Source organism: Strix aluco, chromosome 7 (assembly GCF_031877795.1).
Source record: "Strix aluco isolate bStrAlu1 chromosome 7, bStrAlu1.hap1, whole genome shotgun sequence".
Taxonomy (NCBI): Eukaryota; Metazoa; Chordata; class Aves; order Strigiformes; family Strigidae; genus Strix; species Strix aluco.
Genome location: NC_133937.1, coordinates 36,399,924 through 36,425,409, shown reverse-complemented (window position 1 = coordinate 36,425,409; position 25,486 = coordinate 36,399,924). Strand labels below are relative to the sequence as shown.

General features: G+C 41.1%; 1 protein-coding gene across 8 annotated transcripts in view; it reads right to left on the bottom strand.

The window, feature by feature from the left end:
• The window catches only part of TACC2 (transforming acidic coiled-coil containing protein 2), a 152,787-nt gene that overhangs the window by 105,941 nt on the left and 21,360 nt on the right, over nt 1-25,486 (bottom strand). For 2 of the 8 annotated variants that reach the window (XM_074831447.1, XM_074831454.1), the window contains exon 1: nt 621-4,753. In XM_074831447.1, the coding sequence (XP_074687548.1) occupies nt 621-4,459 (3,839 nt within the window). In that variant the 5' untranslated portion in view covers nt 4,460-4,753. Of the gene's footprint in view, nt 1-620; nt 6,396-17,548; nt 17,722-25,486 lie in introns of those variants that run through there. The other 6 variants (XM_074831451.1, XM_074831450.1, XM_074831452.1 and 3 more) reach the window with 4 other exon arrangements.

Here is a 25,486-nt window from a genome sequence, read left to right as displayed (position 1 = left end):
TAGGTTTGGAAAATAAAACAACTCAGGCTCCACAAATCCCAGCTAAGAATTCACATCTGAAACAACTCCATGTCATTAGAAACACTGAATAACACAGTGATCAAAGGCACTGTCAATACAATTATATTATATGGGAGGATAAGAGGGAGGCCTAGACAACTAACAGTGTGAGTAATTGGGTTATACTGTAGGCTTGTTTTTAAATACTGCAATCCACCATGTGAATGCTGCAGGTCTCATTTAACTGGGTCACCAAAACTTAGGCAAAAGCCTGCTAACTTAAGGCTAGGAAGTGCTATTTGTTTGCCTAACTTCAGGCTACGAGATGTGAACGCTGGGAAGCGTAAGCAAATCCACACAGGTAAGGGCAGGAATCCGGACCAGCAGATGGAACAGGTAAGAATGGTGCTCCTCAGCTTTTAGGACCACTCTGCCCTTACGAATTATTTCAAATTCCTTCCACATTTAGAAACAACAGAAATTTAATAGGAATTTAAGAACAGAGTAAGTGCCATGCCCTCCCAAACCGCCCAGACAGTGGGTATCCGCCTTGAAAATTGTATCCCTATCAAGCCCCAGGGTCCTGACAACCATTTCACATAGTAATTTAAAGTAAATACCTTTCAGTAGGTAATCCTGCCACAGCCATGTCTTGAAGTTCATTGAGGTCAAGGTTCTTAGGCTCAGTTAATGCAAGCGGTGATAGCTTTCTTTTGGCATCTTGAAGTGAGCTTTCATGTTCCGAATTCATCTTGCTCGGCTGATTTTCAGCAACAGTGAGATCTGTACATGCAGAATGCTCACCCTGCTCCATCACAGCAAAGCTTGGAGAGTGATTTTTGCACAGGTCTGTCTCCTGCTCTTCAGTGCCTGTGTTAATAGCTAAATCACCTTCACCTGTGACTAACATCCTTGCAGTACCTGTTTCAGGGATGTCTCCATATTTTTCGTTACCTGTCTTTGCTGTGCTTAACACTGTGTCACTGTTCTCCTTTACATCTCCCTCAGTTGTATTGCTAGATTCTAGTTTAGAGTCAGTTTGCAAGCAATCATCCTGGCTTACTTCGGTTTTTAAGTAATCTATTAACCCATGCATGGTCACTTCCTTTTCCTGCTGTGCATCTTGTAAATTTTCCAATGTTTCCAAGCATTTCCTATTTACTGGATCATCCTGTATCATCTGTATGTCATTCTGAGACTTAATGTCATGCATAAAATTGCTCTGAATGTGTGTCTCCTGATTTTCCCCAGGTGACACATTAAAATTGTCTGGCAATTTTTCATGATTGTAAGATCCTTCTGGGACAAGTGTTGAAGCTGCTATGTCAGAGATGCTCTTGGCAATGTCTGGATCCCCGTACTCACTTTTCTCCCGTTCATTTGGCTCAGGATCCTGGCACTGTTCAGTAGGAAGACTTACATCCTCTTCAGATGAAACTGGTTCTGCATGACACTCTGTAATTAAGTTATTTCCCTCTGCAATAGCAGCATCTTCTAAGTCCCTCTTCTGTACATCGCCTGTGGAGGTAACAGCTACAGTGGGTTGTTGCTTACTGTCAGAATATGCAGGGAAGTTCTCAGCTGCTGCCCCATCAAATGAAGCCGGTCCTTGCTTCTTTATCTCTAAGCTTATTAGCGATTCAGGATCAACACCACTAGCACACACGCCTTCCTTCCCTTCCATCTCACTGCTCTCTGGATGCTCAGTGGTTTTGTCCAGCTTTTGCAGATTTTTCAGAGCACATTCAGCAGGTGTAGAGCCATCCAATCTAGGGACCATTTCTAAACAGCTACTGGGTGGCCCATTTTTCTCAGTATCCTGGAGACTTTCTGGTGGCAGCTCTGCCACTCTGTCTTCTTGTTGCAGAGGTTTGCCCTGGGCAGCTTTGCAGGAAGTCTCAGTAGCTAAAGAGAACTCTTGCCCCTCTGCTTCTGAGGTGCCCTTGGGAGCTCCCTTGCCCGCCTTGTTTGGTTCTGAAGAGTTCTCAGCACCGCACAGTTCTGCTGTATCCTTGGCCACTGGGCTCTGCTTGAAGCCTGCATGGTTTTCAGACAAAAGTTGGGGTAATTCAGCACTCAGTGTGCTGTGGACAGTTTTTTTAAATATCTGACTGATATGCTCCCTAAAGTCTGGGAGGCTGGAGCCAATATCCAGAGAGCTGCAAGTCAGAGCCTCATGCTCCCTTCCAGAGTTCTCTGCAGACTGCTCAGAAATAATGATCTCTTCCCTGGTTATGTTGTTATTGTCTTTTGAAAGCTGTTCCATTTTTTCTGAATTCCCAGCTTTCTCTAAGATCTTACCGTACTTGTCATCTATGCAGATACCGGTTGAAATTTCCTCATTACAGCCTTCTTGTTTAACAACAGATGAAAGGCTCAGCAGCTTCCCTCCTAGAGTAGGGAGAGCTAACAGAGACTCCACTGAACTGTCACTTTGCTGTTCTTTGAAGTTTGCCTCACTTTTTCTTTCTTTAGATTTAACTGCAGATATCTCTTTCTTCAGCTTCTCAGAATTGAACTGTGATAAATTTCCAGTACTCTGTCCCACATTTAAAGGCTCTGGCAGGGCTAAACTCCTGTCTCCATCACCCTGAAAACTTTGGTCTGGAACATCTTTTTCATTCACACACATACTCCCTGCAGAGCTGTTTTCTGAATTGGCTGTTTTACCTGTGCTTACCCTGGCTGAAGAACCTAAGTGCACAGACACCTGAGAACCTGCAGCCATCTGCAAATTAGAGTTACCTTCTAAGGCATTTTGGCATGCTACAACTTCCAGCTCATTATTTAGTAATACCCCCCCAGTACAATTGTCCATATTGTTTCCAGGTTGCTGGCTAGGATGGCTGAGTGCAGAGGTCTGTGTAGAGAGGGCTGTAAAATTTGCTTGACAATAACCAGGCTCCTCTGGTGTCTTTTGAATGCAGCTGGATTTATATGACTGATCAGTGGGCACTACCTCCCCGTGTGCTGGTAATGGTGAAAGAGATCCTTGTGCCCCTGGACTTTTATCACTTTTCATGTTGCTTATTTCTGTGACAGAAGCACTGTCCTCAAAACTTAACTCCATGTTTCCATCTTTCTGGATGATTTCCCTGTCAGCAGTCAGATCTTCAATCTTTTCCAAGTTTTTTGCCATTAATGGCATTTTCCCTTGAGTTTCTGGATGAGATATTTGAGGATCATTTTTCTCAGAATTATCAGAAGTATGTGCTATTTCTGTATCACTTGGCAAAGCCTGTGATATGTTAGTGGCACTTGCTGAATTCTGTGTCCCTGGAAGAGCGTTTATAGCAGCAGCATGGCTTTCACCAGTATTATCCTTTATCCCACATACACTGCCTGGCTGTTCATTCTTGTCAGATTCTTTAGAAAACGTATCGCTATGACATGCTGCTTCATGCTGACTAGCTGAGATCAAAGAATTATTATCCTGCTCGGGCTCGTTTGAGGTTTGCTTACTTTGGCAGTTTTTTTCTGCCTTGAGATCAGTTTTGTTTTGCTCATTGCAATCTTGCAAATTAAGCATGGCCACACCAGAAATATTTTGCCCATGTTCGCTGCTGCACATATCCTCTGACACTAGGGCACTGCTTTTATCCTTGTCCTTTTCTTTTGCTGTGTCAGAGTTGCATTGGATTGGTGCTGTACCTAGCACAGAAGACTCTTTATTAAGGTTGTTTGAAATGTTTAGAGGTATTTCTGGTATGTTGCTGTCATTATTTAGGTCCAATGGCCGTTCAGGTTTTAGAGCCCTTTCTTTGTGTTCTTGATCATCTGCTCTTGTGACAGTTGTCAGACTGCTTTGCTGCTTCTGTTGTTCAAGTCCTGTATTTGAAACCCAGCCACTGTCACTAGCAACAGGCACTGAATTCTCCATTTGCTCTGCTTGGGGAAGAGCAGTTGGAACATCTGCATTTTCCTGCAATTCTCTGATACTGCACTCCAGGGTCTCCAAAGAGCTGCATGTGTCACTCTCAGAGGGGCAGATGTTTTCACTGACAGGGCTGTCACCCCCTTCCTCCACCTGAACTTGCTGAGGAGTGAGTCCTGAAGTACCGAATACAGCTTGGGAGGTTTCTGAACAAGCCATCTGCGTATTTCTGTGACTTTCTGCAGCCACTTGCTCCAGCTGAGTTTGCATCAGCACATCCGATTTGCATTCACTTTTCAGTGCTAAATCTTTGTCCTCTGTGAAACTTTTCACCACAATTTGGTGCTTTTCCTGTTGAATACCATCCACAGCACTGCTCTGTGCAGCTGCAGCTGCTGGTCCTCGCTCTGGATCACTGCAAAACACTTCAGTGATGTGACTGGTCTGTTCTTTGGTTTCCAAAACCCGTGAGGCCTCCTCAGTTTGTACAGCCATAGTCCCTGCCAACTCACTGAAGCCCTGGAGCTCAGGTTTTGATTTGGACATTTTTGCACTTTCTTCTGACGTGCTATAGCTCTCAGGCATTCCTTGACTCTCAGCTTTGTATTCAGATTCTAACAGAGTTTCTGTAGCAAAAGCCTTTTCCCAGGATTCATCCTGCTTACTCTGCTTGATATTATTGTTCTCAGCGTGGAGGAGCAGTGAACTGTGTACACCAGCTAAACAAACCTTTTCAGTCTCATTACAGCCTGGCTGGCCCAAAGTTTTGTCTTCTGCCTCAGTGTTAAAGCAGTCAAAACTCAGTGGGCATGCTTCCTTTGGAAACTGTGGTGAAGCCACAAGCTTATTCTCCAGGTCGTCTGTGGCATCTGTTTTCTCTTTACTCATTTGTTGTTCAGGTTTATAAACAACAGAGTGTGAATTGTCTTTGGGCAATTTAAAGTTACTGTCTAAATTCAGAGGCTTTCCCTCAGCTTTTTCCCCTAGGTCACCTGTTGAAGTCTTTTCACAAAGACTGAATGCTTCGGGATTGTGTCCCAAATGGGCATTTTCCATGTCCTGGTGGTGGCTACTAACAGAGTCCAATAGTTGTCTTTCTGCCCCAGTTGACCCCTCAGGTAATTCACTGGTTTCTGTCTCTTGTGTCTCCTCTATCCTGATTTTGTTTTTTTCTTCTGTTAGACTTGCATCAGTTTCTTTTTGATTCAGCTCTGTGGATCTACTCAGAGAAATATTTAATGCATATTCTTCCAGTAATAATCTTTTATCTACCAGGGAATTTTCCTTGGTGGGACTGATAATACTTTCTGTTTCAGAAAGTGTGGTGCTTTCTCTAGACACATCATCAGCTTTTACAATTTCATTGCTACTGGCTTCATCTTTTGGGCTTTCAGTTGTGACAGCTGATTTTTGTTCTTCCTCTTGCTTAAATGATAAAGGCACACTGAAATTCTCGGCGCTAACAAGCTCATCCTCCCTTTGAAGCCCTCTTTGAAAAATGGGTTCAGTGTTTTCAGAGGCTGTTTTCACTGCTTCATTCTTCATTGGCTCTTGAGAGTCATTTCCAGGCACATATTCCCTCCAAGGCTCTTCAAGCTTTGGTACCAGGAAGAGATTTGGAGGGTTAGAAGGCAACTCTGACATTAAAGTTGTACAGGCTTCTGATTGCTCCCCTTTACTTCCAGATAGAGTTGGATTTGCCTCATTGCCTTTAGCTGTTGTTACAGCCCCCATCTGTAGATTACAGACTTCACTGATCTCAGTGAAGCCCTGAGCATTCACAATTGCTCCAAATTTTTCACTGTCTGAGCCTCCTGTTGCTGGATAATTCAGGATTAAGGTTTCCTTTTTCATTAGCAGACCCTCTCCACCATCTGTGTTCTGTCTACCTTGCTGCATTACAGTCTGTGGCTGACCTACTTCCAAAACTCCTCGCTCCTGCTTGGCCTCCTGAGCAGTAAAATAATCTCCTGCTTCTTTACCCTGGGGAAACGTGCTGACATGTGGTTCCCTCATGCCACCCAGCTGTTCACTCTGCCAGAGCGATCCTAATTCACTCAAACTCATTTGTGTGACTCCTTGCATTTCTGTAATTGCTGCAGGAGGGCTGGGCTCCACGCTTGGGTTTCTGGGATCATTCTCATGGTTTTTCATAGAAGAAGCAGCAATATTGTGACAATTTGGGCCTCTGTCCACAGATTTGGCATGTGCTATTCCCTCTTCTTTGTCTTTCACTGGAGCTGGTGATGGCAATGCTTCATTGCAATTTGAGGTTGGTAACTTGTCATTGCTGCTTGTAAGATCTGCTGTGACATGTTCTTTGGCACAGTCTGCAAAAGGCATTGAGATAGGCAGACTTCTCTCTTGTGCTTCTGCAGCCTGCTTTAAGAAATTAGAGCCTGTTTGTCCTCCTTGCTCTTGCAAGATAGTGTTCTGTCCTGTCACCTCTGAAGACACCACACTTGAATTTGGATTGGATAAGTCTTCAGCGCTGTAGCTACTGATGCCTTCATTACTGTTGCTGCCAACAACGGAAATGTTTATTTGTTTCATGTCAATAAAGAAGCAAAGAATGAAACATCTGAAGCAAAGAAAAACCCCAATTTTTGCCATTGATGCTTCAAAGCCATGCAGTACATGCACTGAGAAGCTGATAATCTGCTTTCAGGAGCTAAACCATCAGACACACGCTGCAGTGATTTAAATGCTCATTACTCTGGAAATTATGTCCCCAGTCTTACCTGACAGCCACCACGCTCATGGCATGCATTTTAACTATTCCAAAATCTTAGTTAAGTGTGAGGAGAGGGGACACGCATCTAACAGACTAAGGGAGCAACATAAGAAAAAGTGAAAAAAATACTGGAAAACCACCAGTACCTCAAAGAAAGGTTTTTCATTTCTTCTTCTATGAGACTACTTTGTACAAAGCTAAAGGCCGTGCAATCCACAGTAACTGCTGTTATCTGGCTACACTTTTATTGCATAGCAGAAGACTTAAGAAGGGCCCATCTGTTGAATGTTTTCTCCAACTAATCAGCACAGTTGATTCTCATCAAAAGGTCAAAGGTCTCACCCTGTCGACCGACTTTGCCATACAATGATACACGCCCTATGAGGTCATTTTATTGCAGTGTTTGATTTCAGTGCATATAAGCTATAACCGTTTGCATGACCTCACTCCCACCCATTAAAGAGAAGATAGGAAAAAATAGAGACACAGATGATGTGGGTGCACTAACTGCAGAGAAGAAGTTACTTTAACTATTTTTCACGTGCATTGTGTGGTCCTCAGTCTCCACACCTAGGTTGATAAGTGATGAAATACGTTAACCTTGTTCTCTCCCACCTCCCCTGGGAAGCCTGGGCATATTTTGATTGTCTTAGGGAACATGGAATGAAATATCAATTCAAAACTGAACGTAGAATTGTACCTAGGAGCAAGGGGCATTATTTACTTAACGTGAAATAATGAATCTTCTCCCCACCCCCATCCAAAGCCAGATACACTGACAGCACGTTGTCAAATGCTCGGAGGTCAGCAGCACGCTTTGGTTCTGTTACTGATTGTTACTGTTTTGTTATTAATTTGAGTTGATGATTTTTGGTGACTTTGATAAGAAATGATTAGGACTAATCAATTAAACGGAATCTCACAGAAATATCGTTTTTTATAAAAGATAGTGGTGTAATGCTTTAAGTAGTCCTAGAGATGTTGTGTTTAAAGTAACCATACAACCAGTTACGCTGCTAGACGAGGTACCACTGTTAGACTGTTTGGTAAGGATAATTTATAGATCCGTACACTAAGTGTTTTAAAAGTTGTATTGTGAAAGGGCCTCGCAGCATGTTAAAATTGCAATGTGAGCCAAAGTCCTTGAGTCAAGGACATTGGGGGGTCTTTCTTTGAGTCAGTAGCCTGTGCTGATCGCAAAAGCAGCTCCCCGACTCATTTCAGGACTCAAGTGCACATGACCGGAAAGAGGTGGGGATATGAAAATGAGTTACAGGAATTAGCATGTTATGTATGAGAACTTGATTAATATGTATTACTGAATCCAATATAATCAGCACGCTACATGAGTTAGGTGTGCATTGTTGGTGAGATGACTCCCCTGTGCACCCGGCATTAATAAAGGAGTGTCTGCTTATCTACATCAAATTGGTGTCAATAAGTTCTTTTATCCTGTTTTGGTGATATTTCCATAGCTGCACAGAGAGGGGTCATGCATGGTGAGCCCATCACTGGAGCTTTGCCACAGCTTAGCAGTAACACGCTATGTTTCAGAAATTCAAAGTGCCCTACAGACTGGAGCCATAAAACACCTTCTGTAAGGCCAAGCATAGATTGGATTTTAAATCATCTTAAGAAGTCTGAGAAGCGCCTCTCCTCTTCTCTGCCCAAGTTTTATGCACAGAATACTCGATGGAGAAGTGAGTCAGTGACCAGCTCTCAGGTCCCTGCAGTTTAGGTCTCTGTTTAGACAAACACTGACCCATCAGTAAGCTCTGGAGCAGCACTGAAGCCCCATGCTCTCGGGCTGTGCTGCAGTGCACAAAATGCACTTCCTGGTAGGGTCAAACCCCCTCCTTATCTGACGACTGTCCAATGAAACAACTAATTTCTTTATGAGACCACTGCATGTAAAACTGTACATGAGTCTGTCTTAGATCCTAAAAACCTTCTTCAGAGTCATCGCAGTGGAAGATAAACTCGGCTTTAAAAAGCTATTGAAATTTGCTTATATTAAGGGTAAGCCTCAATTCTAAAGTAAAATATCTGTAACATACAATTCATACAGAGTTTATACAAGTTTCTGTGATGCTCGGCATCAGTTTGAATATTTAATTTATAACACCAATACATTTTATTTAAACTTCTAAAAAATTGTTTTGCCCAAAGGAAGTTTTCTTTTCCTGGCACACTGAAAACACTTATCCATATAAAACTTACACTGGGAACAACAGAGAGGACAATGACCAAATGACCAGATTTGGTATCTGCTGGATCACTGACAACATGGGGCATGACTGGACATGAACAACGAGGAGATGCCAGAAGGCCTTCCCTAAGGAAGGAATACACTTTATCATTTGACATTAATTTTGCACTCATGGAAGCTTAATTAGAACAGGAGGGGCAGAAACCACAACACTGAAATGGGGAGAGGATGGAAGAGTGGGCGTTAATTGCCACTCCAGCTTTTTGCTAGTGTTGCAGGTTTATCTTCTTGCTGATTAAACTGCTCATTAGCAGCTGTGTGCCCAGCGTACTTCAACCTGGAAGCATGCTCCTGTCAGAGATAGGGTGGTCAGGGGAAGAAGAGGCACGGGTGGAGTAGGGGGAGGAGAAGCTCTTTAACCTCTGTGAAACTGTGTGTTGGAAAAAGTAGAAAACACCGCCTACAGTTACAGTTTCTGCTTATCATTTATCTCAAACCCCAGATTCTTTACTCATTGTTAATCCCATCCATCAACCAAGTTGGGAAAAGCATGGTAATAAATCTGGGGTCAAAATGTTGGTAATGTTCATCGTACAGACCATACATCATTACATATTTGCATTTTACAGATTTTGGCTGACTGAAATTTCTCTTAGACCTTTACAGACATGACCTCTTTGTTACATTAGACTCCCATTTGCAACTATCAAATTGGAAACAGTTCCAAACATGTCTGAAGTGGTTAAATGTTCTTGAATACAGTTGCTAAACCCATGAACTATCTACTGCCATGCTGGTAGCAACTTTGCAGAGAGTCATAGTAATAAACCTGTGACTTAGCAGGTTCAAGGGCAGATGACAATCCTATGAAATAAGCTATTCAGCATTATAAATCGACGAAACCAATTTTTCTGGTGTTTGACAATTCTGAAAACTTGTTCATTTTACTCAGGAGTAGATGAAGGAGTTGGGACAACTTTGTAATTAATGTATGCCAAACAGAATTAAAATGATAGTGCTGGCACATGCTGTGACAGCAACTTAAACTATCACTTTTAGAATGAAGTAGTACACATTCATCATCTGTGCTACTGCAGCTTCCTTTAATGTTTTATTCAGGACATAACATAGCATTGAAAGGTTCGAGTTTTCAATCATAATAAGGTATGTCCAGACTGACCTGTTTGGATATCTCCATTTATGTTTCTCTTTCTGATGTAGGTAGCAAGGAAGCCTATATAGGGAACATACCCTACATCTTACTTTTCATTTTTTGTAATCTTGCTTTTCTGTCTGCAAGACACTGCTGGGGTTAGAAAAACATCTGTTGGGAATGACTTAAGAACAGTTGATCCTGCTTTAGGCAGAAGGATGGACTAGATGACCTCTTAAGATCACACCTAGTCCCATTATCTTCCACTCTTTTTAAAGGGAATAAAACTACAGGGAAATGACACCACATGCTGAAGATAATTCCCCTGAGTAAAACCCAATTGGCATGAAAATGTATTAGTAATAAATAATTACCTGCAGGGAGCATGTATTTTCAGACAACCCATTCAATACAATCAACATAAACCTATGACCCTAAAAATTGTTGGGTTTTTTTTAAATACAGGAAAATAAAATGTGTTCTCTTTTGTGGTTACTTGATCTCTTTTGTTTGTAATCTGAACTAGCCTGATATTATTAAAGGAAAAATTCTTTCATATTTAAAACAAAACATGCAAATGACAAAGCATGAAAGAACATTAGAGTTCCTCATAGTTCGTGTAGAGCTTAGGGCAGAAAGAGTCATTTTGCTAGGAATAATTGCTGCACATAATTGATGATATGTTAAAAAAAAAGAATATGCAGGCATGCAAAGACCTAGGTGCATGTGTAACTTGAAATAGGCAAGTGTCCCACTGCACTCAAGAGTTATCAAAGGGAACTTTGTCTTTGAAGTTAAGCACAAAATTAAGGATTTGCAAGTTCAAGGCCCTAACATACTGTCCATATGAATGTTATCTTCCAGTTACAACATTGAATAACAATGAGTTAAATCTTTATATGTCTAAAAGGTTTGCATAAATAATTACTGAGAAATTGCTTGTTTGGAAGCACGTTGCAAATTCACCGATTAATTTTTAATACCTGTAGTTAACCTCTTCCACCTTCAGAATATATTGTGTCAAGTTTGAATGATCTCAGAACAATTTAAGAGTACTGCCCAGTTACTAAGAAGATGTTTATTACGACAGCACTGCCTGGTTTGTGTTTAGTGTGAAGCTATAAAGGATGTTAAGAAATCGATGATTTATGGTGCACCTCCCAAAAATACTTCCTGATAAAGAGCCACACTCAATCTACCAGCCATTAACCCTTAAAGTTGCAACTTCTATGACTGTTTTGCCACCCACAGCAAAGGCAAGGGGACAGAAGATAAAAGCAGCAGCAGCTAGACAAAGGCTCTCTGGTGTTTGCTATCTGAGGAGGGGCGTGGAGAGGTGGAGGGTAGACATGCTCAAATATGTTAAGCCTATTTGATAAACAAAAAATGATGATCCAACAACAGAAAATCATAGACAATTTAAATTTTCCCTCCTTTATTCCTTTGCTTTCCTTCTAAAACATGCAGTAGCTGTTGAAAGGACAGGCAGCCTTTCCAACCCAGTCACACTTGTGAGGGAAAACTCCCAAGCGCTGAAGCCTGTGAAACCCAGAGGTCACACGCGGTTGCCATCCATACTGATGTAACTCAGAGCCTCACTGATTATATTCCCAGGAGTGTAAGAGCCTGAAATCTGAGGATGAATTTAGAAAGCCCTGAAGGCAACAAATGCACAGCCAGCTCCGCATCCACGGCACACATATAGCTGCTTCTCAAATGTTTCTGTTCTGTTTCCCCTGACACATGAGAGATCAGCATCTACATTTTGAGTTTATACATTTGGACACACTGTACTGGAGGACTTGAGTTAACTTTAAAAATCCTGCATTTTAATCTGTCCCCAAGAGATATTGAAAGTTAATTAGGAACATGGAAATAATTTCCACATTCAGTTAAAAAAAAAAAAAAGAATTTTAGAGGCACAGTAAGTCACTATTTGAACTTTTCAGTGTAAACAAACACATGAGAAATCCATCATGGCTAAAGGGCTGCTAACAGCAGCCAGCTTCCCCCACCCTCCCAGTATAACTAAGCTTTCAGGAAAAACTGAAGCAGTAATAATGATCTATAGGATCCTCCTGGGAACTGTCCTCCCCTTCTCCCCCCACCCACAATCACTTTTCACCTCCTTGTTCCATACACAGAATAAAACGCAGGGCCTGCAATATTTTAAGTATGACCGAACTAAATGATTCTAACATCTAAAAAGCAAGCTGAACTACTCCTGCAGCAAGCAAACATGGCCAGATCTTCAGCTCCAGTTCTACAAGCAGCTCCTGGTCTCCGTCTGAGTTATCTGGAGAAGCAGCAGGAAGGGTCCCACAGGACACCTGGCGGCTCCAGCGTGTCATTCTGCAGCGGATGACCCTGTGGGTCCCACGGGATCTGTGCGCAGCGCTCCAGGTGGGAGAGCGGCCAAGTTCATCCCTACTTCTGGGTGTGTACCTTTTAAACCACTGTATCTGCTTCTTCCTAAAACTACTGGAAAAAATGTCTCTCTGGGGTAGAGTTGTCCAGCCAAGGATTCCCCAGGCGTTTTCCTCTGTGTGTGCACCAGGAGGAAGGCATGGTTACATCCCGTGCAGACACCAATGCAAAACCTGAGGCTTGCTAACTATTCTAGTTCTTCAGCATTTTTATTTCACAGTTTACAGATTGGTTTCTGACAGTTACTTTTCAGCACACAGGACTAGTGAGAAACAGGTAAAAAAAATTGGACTGAAACAGAGTATTTTAAAATTAGAGTTACAGACGTTTGGAATTCCAAAACATAAGAATTTAAAAGTGACTGAAACAATTTCTGAGAATTTGTGAAGGATGGGAGAAAGCCACCCAGAAGACTGGAAAAAAGCAAGCATGGTAGTTTTCCACACAGAGATACTCCATCCGAGGATGGCAGGTCATATGCTCTTAAGAGTTTAAGAGTTCACTTCAGGGTGGAAAAGATGCGTTCAAAGCAGCATACGGGAGGGAGTTAAAAATAAACAGCCTGGAATCTGAAACTTCAAAGATTTTCCGTTTATTGTCTTCTTTCTTTTTTGGCAGGATATAACTTAGAAGCCACCCAAAACAGGCATGTGCCAGCAGTTTCAGGAGTAAGGCTACATAAAAAGTAATTGCCTGAGCTCCTGCCCATCTAATATGTTTCCTGAAACAAGAATCTTATGAATCCCTTCAAGCTGACTCATCCATGTAACATTCCTCTCACAAGAGTCATAATTTTGCATGCTGAAGCATAAAGCTGTTCTAGCCAGCTAGAATAAGTCTAAGTGTTCTTGGTACTCATATTTTGAAAAGGAACACCAAAAGAACAGCAGCTATGCCATTTTTGAGCAATGCATTTTGAAAAATGCAAACTGGTCAGAGAACAGTATAACATGCCTATGCTAATACTAAAAAAAAAAAAAAAAAAAAAAAAGCAGAAGTGCACTTGCTGCAGCCAAACCACAAATATTCAAAACTCCAGATAAGAGACCCCACCCCACAGTCTCTGTTACTACCACTGGCCCATTCTGACACCAGTTTGGACAGCTCTAATGTGCTGGGTGGGCGACAGTATAGCCTTGTGTTAATTAGCTGTACTCAGCCCATTGTTTCAGTGTGTAACTACTTGCTTCTTCAGTTAACACAGTTTTCCAAAAGGCCACATGCTAATGTAAACCACCACATACCCCACCTCAGCTCGTGCGTTTGTTATTTTTCCATTCATGCTTAATACTCCTATACTTGCTTGTAGCTGGAGCCTGAACTTGTGCCTCCACTAAGATCCAGACCCACAGAGAGAAAATTATCTGGTCCACTTCCTTGTTGGATGACTTCTGGCTTCGAAGCCGGCTCTATTAACCAGTTAACTTTACCATCGCTACAGTAGGAAGAAGAGAGATACTTGCTACTTTGAGATTTAAAAATAAATATTTTGAAAAGCTACTGTTCTGAGTCCTACGGTATGCTAAAGCATCGTTACGAAGAACGGCAAGTTTTGAAAAAGAATAACATGGATACAATAATTTGAGGGTTAAATTCTGCTACATCAGTCTCACCAAACAAACGAAAGAACAGAACTTGCTTATAAGTTTTTCAACATGTTTAGTAGATTCCACCAGGAGTCTCCACCAGTGAGACAGACCATACCCTGTTGTGTCAAAAGCCATGGTGAGGTCTTCAGCCAAGACCCTGTAGCTTTGTTTTCCACACAGGCCATTTTCGGTGGCAGGACTGCCCAACCTTGCCCACAGGATGAAGATACAAAGATGCGAGACCAGTGAGAAATTCTACAAGTCTCAGGTCAAATACCCAGGTGCTGAGGGTCTGAGAAGTTTACCATGTCCTTCCACTACCAACAGTGATACAGATCTGTCTGCAGCCTGTACTAAATGGATTCCCATATCTGAGTGACTAGAGAAACTTGAAGCCGACAGATTCTTCTTCACACCACCAAAAACACCCCAAAATGTTCATCCCTCTTTCCTAATTGCACCCACACTCACGTTTCATCAAGAATGGCTTTCACCAGATGATTGGGTGAGCGCGACAAAATCCTGCTGCATGGATATTCATTCCTGGCTGCTACCTAATGTTTTTTTCTTGGAAACAAAAGTAGAGGAAGATATCGCTGACCAGGGTAAAACAAACTGTCCTCCCCCGAAGTCCCCTCCTCGATTTTATATATTTTGAACTTTTAAAATGAATCAAACATCACAGAAGTGATAGAGAGCTGTTTCTTCAGGGCTCTTAGGTGGGGCCCTGCTGATTTTGTGTACCTGAATTCCTTACAATTCCACAAATGCAAGCATGTCAGAAAGTTTAAGTCTCTGCATACTTCCAGATGCTTTCTGGTAACATCTAAGAATCTTTTACTCTTTAATGTACTACACCATGCATATTCTATACCCATTTTGCAGGTGCAGAAAATTAAATTCAGAGAGATTAGTTGCTTTGATAAGGTTCGCTCCTGGAGGTTAGTGTTAGGTCAGGGAGTGGAAAACACATTTTCCATTTTGAGTGTTTCGCAGTGGTACTGTCCCTACCAGTTTCCTAACCCTAGTTAGAAGGGTCTTTCTAGGCAGCCATCAGAGAAAGTTGTGTGTGTATCTTCCTTAAAAGGTGAACAAGAAAGTAACTGTACAGAGATGCTTTATGAGAGACAAAAAGAAAATATACAATTTAAGCCCTCTGAGGTAAGTTCTGCTGCTGCTTCATTCACAGGATAGAGGCACTGCATAAGCAGCTGGCACAAACACTGCATGAGGGGGATGCTGGTACAAATGCTGTCAGTAAGAGGGTGTATGAACTGAAGGAGTTAATGCCTCAAATATTCACGAGCTGTTTGCTGCACTGATCTTCTAAGGTAAATATTGGCTCTATTGTGTAAGTTTGACACTTTGTATAAAAGATACAGGCCTTGCTAGCACTGTGCCCTTGAAGAAGAGCTACAGGACTGGGAAGAGGGGAACATCTGCCCCAGAAGGAGCCAAAGGCTGGAGGCTGCCCAAGAAGCATGAAGTCAGTGAAAACCGGTTACTGGGGGAAAGGTAAAGGTGGCAGTGGAGATCCACAACCACCAACTCAATTGGACGAAAGGGTTAATGCACCCCATCCCCCCTCAATGCATGAAATAACTGAAATAACAAATGAACAAAATATACATCTAAAATTCTCACCCTGTCCAAGTTTACATCACAACTCCAAACTCAATTTTTTCTGACTAGTGTGAATGACATCTATGGCTTTCCTCATTTGACATGAAAATGGAGAGACATTGTCAAAGACATGAGGAACTCATCTATGGAAGAGCTGTTTCATGTATAAACCCACTGCTAGACAGCAAAGTGATCCCACATTAGAAAAGAAATAGTCATACATCTCCAGGAAAGAAGTGCAACCTTTCTTCACTTCAAGCCTAAATACCTTTATCATTGTAAATTGACTTTGCAGTCTTAGTCTTGCTCAGACTTTATTATTTTCAGTAGATAATTAAGATATGTTAGTGGCAATCAGAAGAAATAGAATTAATAGCAAATATATTCTTGTGTGTGTACAACCTACTGAACTGTAAGAGCTCCACAGCACAGCCAAACTGTCCCTTTCCAGAAAGTAAGCTGCTTTTTCTTGGTAAGTCTTTTTAGATTATGTCATGTCTCTAAGTTTCCTTGATGTGGTCAATTATTATCTTACTTAATACCTGCATTTGGACTTAAACTGCCACAAACTGTTCCATGATGTCAGTAATTTAGAATAGAATAGGATAGAATAGAATAGAATAGAATAGAATAGAATAGAATAGAATAGAATAGAATAGAATAGAATAGAATAGAATTATTGGAAGGGACCTACCATAATCATCTAGTCCAACTGCCTGACCACTTCAGGGCTGACCAAAATTCAACACATGTTATTAAGGGCATTATCCAAATGCCTCTTAAACACTGACAGGCTTGGGGCATTGACCACCTCTCTAGGAAGCCCATTCCAGTGTTTGACCACCCTCTCGGTAAAGAAATGCTTAATCTTCATAATTTCATATAAAAAAAGGGAGAAGAAGAGTGTATTTCCTGGGATAGCATTAACTTAACAGCATTTGAAATATTTTGTTTGACTACCATTTGGTTTTGTTTTTAATTTCTCAAGTTTACATCTTTCAAAGACAGTGGCAATAAGAAATGGTACCCAGGGGTGGTGGAAACAGAAAAAGGCCCAAATCTCACATACTCCACTTGAAAAGGATGTGGCAAATCTTTCTGCATTGAATTCTCTGATCTTAAAGAAAATTCATGAAAACACTTTAAAAGGTACACACAGCCAACAATCCTACACATTTATCAGCAAGTTACTGCTACTCCTTCTAAGCTGTATTTATCATTCTATCCCAGGTAACATTGATGATCTCGAAAGTATTCAGCCCTATGTTAAAACATGCTGGTATTAGATAATTTCTTCATTGCAGGAGATGAAAACCCAAGTAGCATAGGAAAATTCAAGTATTCAAGTGAAAAGTGTTAATGCTTCAGACAGAATATTCCCTTTGGAATATTTAATAAAATCCAGATTACGTTACCTCCTGCCATCCTTAATAGCACTGAAGAATACCTTAATTCTGAAAGTAGTCCTATTTATTTAATCAGGTGAATTTTAAGACATTTAGAAGAGTGCAAGGCTAACAAATATTAGCTGAGTTGGTGCTTTTTAGTAGGATTGTTATACAGAGCTGAGCACAGCATTTTGCAATTGCTTACAATTACATCTTACTTCACAATCATATATGACTACAAAAGACTCCTCAATGTTTCTCAGTCTCAGATGAGAGTTTAATAGTATGAGCAAAAAGCATAGGAAGTTTAGGTCAAGGGTTACTACAACAGCTGGAGTCTTGTTGGTAGTTATGCACTAAGGCGAGAAAGTCAGTGTGGTAAATAGTAAGTTGTTTTGTCAGGTTATTTTAAAGACTTGATCATCATCATCTATCAGGATGATAGATTTTGAAAATCAGTTACACAAGAACAGAAACTTAATGAACAGCCTCCAACTATCAACAGCAGCAGGGCTTCAATTCTATTCAGAGGAAGAAACCTCATTTCTTACCTTGTATGTTCTGGAATTGATGGGGATATGCTCTCAGCCAGGTGCACAGCAGCAGGAAGAAGATCTGAGATGTCCTGACCTCCAGATCTTTCTATGCTGTCTTCCTGAGGGTTCCTTTTTAAACCGTGCCCATTACCAGGAGGTTGGCCTAATTCTGAATCTTGTGGGGCACTCTAGAATGAAAAAAGAACAATTTAAATAGCTACTGCTATTCTGGAGAATACATAAACTTAAGGAGTTTTGTTCTGCCTACTGACGGACAACTTCTGTGGTAGATTTCACTACTTTGATGGAACTTGCAGGTTCCAAAGCCAAGCCGTTTTTTTTCTTAATGACAGAAAAACAGAAGGAAGTGGTTGAGCCATAAATAAATACTAGGAAAAGAACAGGGAGAGAAGAATGCAACAATTGTTCTAAAGCAGCCAGGGCCTTTACTGACCCAAGGAGGGTATCATCTTCTCTTTTTCCAAGCCTGGCAAATGCTTCCTTGCTAAGCAAGTTTAAAATGAGAAAGGATGGAAACAGGCTATAAACTTTGACACTCATAATATTATCAGTATCTCTGGAGTCAAGTTAGAGATAAAGCCAACGTCAGTCAAGACCCAGCACTTGAATCCAAGTACAGATTCTTTCCCTCCCACTTCAACAAAGCTCCAAATGCCTCTGAACTGAAAGGGAGGGCCTGATTCTTCACCACGCTGCCTTTCTATAATAATAGCTACAGGAAATGCTGCAATTTCTGTAGTAAATATCTACAGAAGTGCTGTTACACAAATGTGGTAACGCTGCATCACCTCTTCACAAAGGTAAATATTTATTTGGGATCTTCATCCATGGAGCCATGCCTTTACATGACTGGGTTTTTTGTTTTGTTTTGTTTCTATTGTAAACTATTGATTTTGCTCCAGGGAGGAAAAGAGTCCTGTGCAAGTGTCAGGCTGTGACCCGTGGTGTGCCAGTAAATCCCTGGGGCTCTATAACACCTATGGGGCTGCTTACAACAGGTAGTGGCATTTTCCTACTGAATTTTTCAGGGGGCAGAAGTATCTTGAGAAGGCAAAGAGAAGCTGGTAAGAGCTGCTTGGAACAGTAGCTCAGAATGTTCTTCAAGTGTAACAAAACAAATGGAGAGAAACAATTAAGTGTAAAGCAAAAATGACATCAGAATGAAGAAGCTCATTTTCAAATCCTCTGACACATCAAGCAATAGTGAAAGAGAAGGAAAACTGCTTCATCAGATCACCCTCAACATACAGATACTGTTGTTTTAATTCTTAACTGTAATTGTAAAAAGCCTAAGGCAGACTTAAAGACACATAAGCAGATGTACTGACAACCAGAGAACCACTTCAGAATAATGTCAGAGATGAAAAGCACAGTACACGATTCCAACTATTCTCTCAGGGTTTTTTACTCTCAGTTTTTTGGTTTATTTTGTTCTAGAAGTAGTCAATAAATTGCAGAAAGCTGTTGTTTACAAAATTACACTTCTCTGAACATGGCGTGCTCTCAAAAGAAGCAAAGGCTTCTTGTGATCAGAGCCAGGAATGAGAGACACCCAGTGGACAAGAAAAGCCTATGTAATGAGCAATTGAAAAGGTCAGGGCAGACTGAAAATATAAAAAGACTTCCTTTAGACTTAAGGCAAATTTGATTAACTCTCATATCCTCTGCCTCTCCCTGGAGGAACCCCTTCACTACAGCTTTGTTTGCAGAAGTCTCCTTTATCACACCGCTTTCCGCTGGGATAGACCAAGGGCTCTTGGTTTCATGATTATTAAGCACTTACCCAGCATGTGCTGACATCTGGCATTTGGAATATTTATCTAAGTATATATGTTGGCCCCAAAACCACAGTATATGGCAAAAAAATACTAGAACATCAAGATTTATAAAAGGAAATTTGTTTCTTCCAGCCAGAAAAAAAATATAAAAATAGAGTTTAGTTATCTTACAGGGCTCTGTTTTGCTTTTGGTGCTATGTTTTCGGCAGCCTTGCTTTTGTTTCCATGAGAAAGTTTGCATGGAGAATTTATTTCAGCATGCATACACGTGTGCAGATAGAAAGAACTATGAAAAAATTGCATTGTTAAATTAATTATCAGGGAAAAAAAGTCCAACCAACGAAAACAGTGACTTCTGGGGCTATATGGGATCGTGTGGGAGCACATCCATGGCCCAGTTGCCACTCACAGACCACCACTGTGCCCACACCCCAGAGCTACCCCACTTGCCAGTTAGCGTTTAGAAAACACGGCAAGCCAAGGTGTGGGTATTAATATCTTGGCAGAAGAGGAACTCCTTCAACTAGATGGGCCCAACCCCACGGAGGGTCAGTCTTCAGAGCACGCACTGGCCTTGATCCACCAGGGAAGCAGGACAAGAGCAAGGCAGCGGGTTGTTAAACTCAGAACAAGCCGTGTGAGGCGGCCATGGTGACGTGCTCTGTCAATATATCATTGTGAGAACTACAGTTGGGTCAGTCTGGGAGATGGGCCTCACAGTAGGAGACAAGTGGAGAATAATTTTCAAGCCACTTGCAGACAAAAATTACCTCCATTCCTTTCCCAGCAGGGCAGGGAGGGTAGGGAGAACCACACAAAGAACCCCAAGAAATTAGGCCAATTTACAAATTTGTCCAGGTGCCTCCAGCAGTTGGCAAGAGCAGTGAGAACTAATTCTTTATTTTTCTTCCTTTCTGCTACCACCATAGCAAATTTTCTTCAGCTGATTTGGGTGCTAGGCAGAAGAAATACCTCACAGGTCTCTTCAGAAGATGAAGAGCTGCCTGTTTTGTCTCCTTCTTCTAAAGCCTCTGTCATCTTCCCTAGCAGAAAGGAACACGGGAAAGAATTAAGTCATTAAGCTACTGCACTCTTAGTACCTGCACATTGCTTCTAATTAATCTCTCTTTCACAAGATCAGCCACTTAACTTGAAGGGCTCCTTTAGGTTACAATCCTCTGTTCTACTGACCTGCAGTCATCCCACTTGTGGAGCCACAGCACAATAGGGATGTCTCTTGCACAACTCCTTTCCGTGCAGAGAACCAGTCTCCTTTGGAGAGCCACGAATCCCACAAGCCACGTGATAACCAGTAATTAATCAGCAATGTGGGCTCAGTTATGGCATTAGAAAGAAACACTACTCACCAGCCTGCCATATAATAAATCTGACAGCACATTGCTACGAACGCTCTACTAGCACTAACAAATACAAGGAGATCTAATGCAGTGGTTACATCTGTTAGGTACTTGCAACCCAGCAGTAGAATTATTTCAGGGGAGTCTGAAACTGTAACATGGAGTCAGGCTAATTTGTCATTGACTCCCTGTGTCTGACACTTCACAGAACAGTTTGGGGCCAGAATAATTTTCGTAGAAGTTTGCTGGGTTTTGCTTTTACTATTAATCTCCATACTTCACAAGTTAACTACATAATACAGACATTTATGTGCCTGCTGTACCTAAACACCTCATCTCATCAAAACTAGGATGTTTCCACATTAGACACAGAGAAGGGCCCATGTTCCACTGATTTTATCAGCTGTTACACCAAGTCCTAATGTCTAAACAAAAACACACTGGGAGGGGCAGATTGAGACAGCAAGGAGAACGATCACAACAAAACAGGTTAGTTATGTGCACTATTTTGAAGACTACTTTTAACATTTTCCATAGGTTGTCGGGAGGGGGGGTATTTCATGTGTGTTTTCGGTTGGTTGGTTGAGTTTGACTTTTTTTGATTTTAACTAGTTTTGTGCTTTCAGGGATCTAATGTTTTAGAAGTTATAGTTCATCTCCCAGCTATCCCTAGGCAACTGTCACTGACACAGAAAAATCTGACTCTTGCTCCTCCAGTTACAAACGTGACCAAATTTAAAATACATTAAAACAATGTTTGAAACGTAGCTCCTGTTAGAGCATGAGGAGTTTCAGTTGTTGACACTCTCTTTCTTTCCAGGCTGTCAGGTGTTTGAATGATCAAAAACCAAAGTTGCCCTCTTACCTTGTAAGGCAAGAACACACATGGCCAGGAAAGTATATTTTCAAGAGAAGCCCAAAGAAGGATTTTAACAATAGTCTAAAATAAATAGTAAGGTAGATATTTAAATGTAAAAGGAACTACTAATATTCCAAGATATAGGAAAGCTTTATATATTGGTCTTCTCCATTTAATGTATTAATCATCATAAAAGAACATACTCTGTGAATCTATGCCAGCCAGCAGAAAAACATAATTCAATTTCTCTATCAAGTTTTTAAAATTTAAGCTAGCTATGCAAATCAGGTGCTGAACTAGCTTTGCAGAGCATGCTTTTTTATTTTTAATTAACATCTGTGAAAACAATTAGAAAGACTATGTTTTGTTCAAAAGTATCACCAGAAAGCTGCTGTTAAATAAATTACTTTTGAGGTTTCAACACATACAGCCTCTGAAGTGATTTACTACAGAAACTTGCAGCTAAATTTGCTTTATATCCGTTTCAAATATAGCATACTCCTTTTTGAAAAGGATTCTGAAAAAGTTACATAATTGAAAGACTTAAAGAAATAATTATATTAAAAATTATATTAAAAAACAGAATACAGAGATTCTCAGCAATTTTTTTCTTTAAGTCTAGGTTAATTAAAAAACCCCAACAACAAACAAACCAAGTTTGTCACAGAGAGCATACAAACAACAGAAGGAAAACAAAACAGCTTATACTTTTTTCCTTTAAGCCAGCATGCTATTTAAATGAATAAAACTGATTCTCCTGAATGTAATTTGCATTAAAACTTTCCACAAGCATTGAACTCCACAAGCACACAAAGTAAATCTACAGAATTGCTTTGTTTTCCTGATGACTTTGAACAGGACCTTAAAAGTTAAAAAAAAAAGAAGAGAGAACTCCATTAAGACCATAGCCAAAAGGATTATTTGCGCTGCTGTACACTGGATAAAGTTATCACACCAGAAAGAAATTCCTTTAATGCTACATGGGAGCCTGTTCACAGCTCAGCTCCCAAACCCCTGACTCTCCCCTTCTGGTTCAAAGCCACAGCAACAGCGTCGGGCACCGCCACAGCCTTGTGTTACAGCCAGTCTAGAAGCCTCGTGTTTCTCCACAAGCCACCAGGCTCCTGATCACAACACACAAAACGAGTTGGGTTTTAAAGCCTCGCATTCACACTCAAACCCCTCCAAATGAGTGAACTTCGTTTGGTTCCCCTTTCTCCTTTCTCTCAATAAAAGTTGTTTCCTTTTCCATCTGTCCTCTGCAACATTCCTCCATTAAACACACATCCTTTTATAGCAGTTGCGGGAACATGCCATAGCTCTGACTAACTGAAAGTAATCTTTGAAGAGTTACATTAAGTTTCCATTCTCACTAACTCCCTCTGGTTATTGGGGGGGAAGCGGGAACAAGCCTTTACAAGTCCCAATCAATAAACCAGACTTACCTTTTATTTTTCTCCACGTCTTCCATTACCAATTGGGGTTTTTTTTTAAAGTCTGCCTGCTAGAAGTGTTGGTTCATTCACTCCCAGCCACCACCTCCTCCACAGGGACGGGGCTCAGGCTGTGGCGGTGCAGGTGAACGCCGGGATGCAGAGCAAAGGTCGGCCCTGCAGTGCCTGGGCTCCGGTTTCAGCATCCACCGCCAAGCTGACCGCATCGGGAGGACGGACACATGGTCCCCGTTAGGGACAGCGGGCCACACACGGCCTCAGCCAAACGCCTCGCACACATGTGGCCGGGCAGAAAAGCATCAAGCAGAAAAGCATGCACATGGCGCTCTTTGGGAAGGCTGCGCCGCAATACTCCGCAGCAATTCCTCGTTTCACTGCAGGACTGGCTGCAGAGAAAGGGAGCGAAAAGATGTTCATCCACAGCCTTCATCAGGTGGCTGTTCCTCGTTATTTTTATTGTACTTCAGCATTAAATCCATTCCTTGAAAACGGAACGGAGACACCAGAAAACGGCTTGCTGCGATTCTTAAAACAATCCAGTTAGCAGTTCCTGAATGAGTCTTCCTAATACCCTGGTACCTACTAGAAATCAAAGTGGATAGAAGAACAGTTTTAAAGCTTACATTTTTCAAAAACCAGAATTGCACAGGTTATATGGTTGGGAAATCATATTTTTAAAGTGGCTGTTGCAATTTTTTATGACAGAGCGGATCTTAGGAGCTACTTGTTTGCTCTTCTGGCTTTTTGTTTTTCTTGCTGTTCTGCAGGTACAGTAACTGAGTGGTATATTAGAATTTTCAATCTTTATACCCTTGGAGAACCATTGTTTCTCCATTGTTTGGAGAAATGGTACCAAAATAGATAAAAATTAGATAATGAGTGGATATTGCTTTAACAACCACAACTTTTCAATCAAATCATCAAAGACTGGTCAGAAAAACTACTGATCATGGGACAGTAACAAATTGGTACCTGACATACTGGGTCAGACTTGATCTCCATGTGACAGTTAAGATCTGAAGAATTACACTAAAACATGGTTTTGTCATATCACAAGGGAGCTAAATGTTAATAAACAGCTTGTGCAGCAATCTGCATTATTCAGGGCCTGCCCCTTGTTGAGAGTGGCTGGAATACAGCAGTTTAGAGAAGGGGCTGACCATCATGACCACTTCTTGTTTTTTTCCCCAAACATCACAACCACTTAATTAGTTGAATGTAATTACAACATAATCAGATGCAAAAAGCAGACTCTTTCCTTAAGGGAGATTTCATATAGAATTTTGCAATTACAGCAAATTTTTTTTTTAATCAGTAATGGTGTAATTTGCTGTTGCTTCTGGCTTGGTTTATTTGTCTCTCACAGGAGTCGAATTTTAAGTTCATGCCTTTTCTAATTAAAATCCCAAAAGAGACAGGAATGCAAAAATTGGCATTTGGTGGAAGTCTCATTTAATCTGCTTCTTACAAATACAAGAAGCAAAGCAAAGTGTCATACGGTATCAACAGTATTTGAAAAATTCCGGTTACACATTCTATTTTAAGTACCTATGACCTTTTCTTAGAGAAAAAGGGTTGCTTTCCCTCCTGAGAAATACCTGCTGAAATGACTTGGGCTGCAAATGTAAAAATAAACACGGGGATGTGTGTGGTGTGCATGCATGTGTGTGTGTGTATTGTTATATATAATCACCATCTTATCCTTGGTTTAGCATTCTTCACAGAATACACAACTTCCTCTTGGCTACAGCAAGAGCAATTCAAACCTTCAGGCTTCATTGTTCGTGTTTATGACTCTTCCAACCCACTGAGGGCACTGAACTGTTTATCTTCAGATCCTTGTAATGTCAACATAAGTATCTTCTCAACAACTTGCTGCTATGTTTGAGCCTTAGGTCTGTTTGAACATATGTAGCATGAGTCTGCGCTGGGCGAAATGAAGCATAGCTGTGTAACTGGCTTCATGGTTCTGGTTAACCTAATCTTTCCGTCTGTTTATGTGATCGATGTTCAGTAGGCAAAGGAAAATTCACAGTTATCCTTGTAACTCCACTAGTCTTGCTTCTTATTTTCCTTTGTCCTTTTCCTGACAGTTGGATGAAGGCCTGATGAGTACCTACATTATTTTCTTAAGGATGGCAGGTGTATGAGATACAGCAGGAGAAAGAGAGAATAAAGTTGATGATCTTGGGAAAAAAGTCTTCATCACATAACTTGCAATTTTCAGTCAATATAATTTTAGCTAAAGCAGCTTTCTGATGAGTGGTTCTTAGCAGCCTGACAATAAAACACTTGAGAAGATGCTGTTAGATTCATATGAAGCACTATTGGTAAAATCATCTCCAAGTTGAGTTCTAAACTCTGTTATGCTCCCCAGCCGATAGTGTTTGCTTGCCTAGTAATTTCTAACTACCCATAGCTGTAGAAAATGTAGGTCCAACATTTTCACCCTATTTCTAAATGGAGAAACATAGGAAATAATT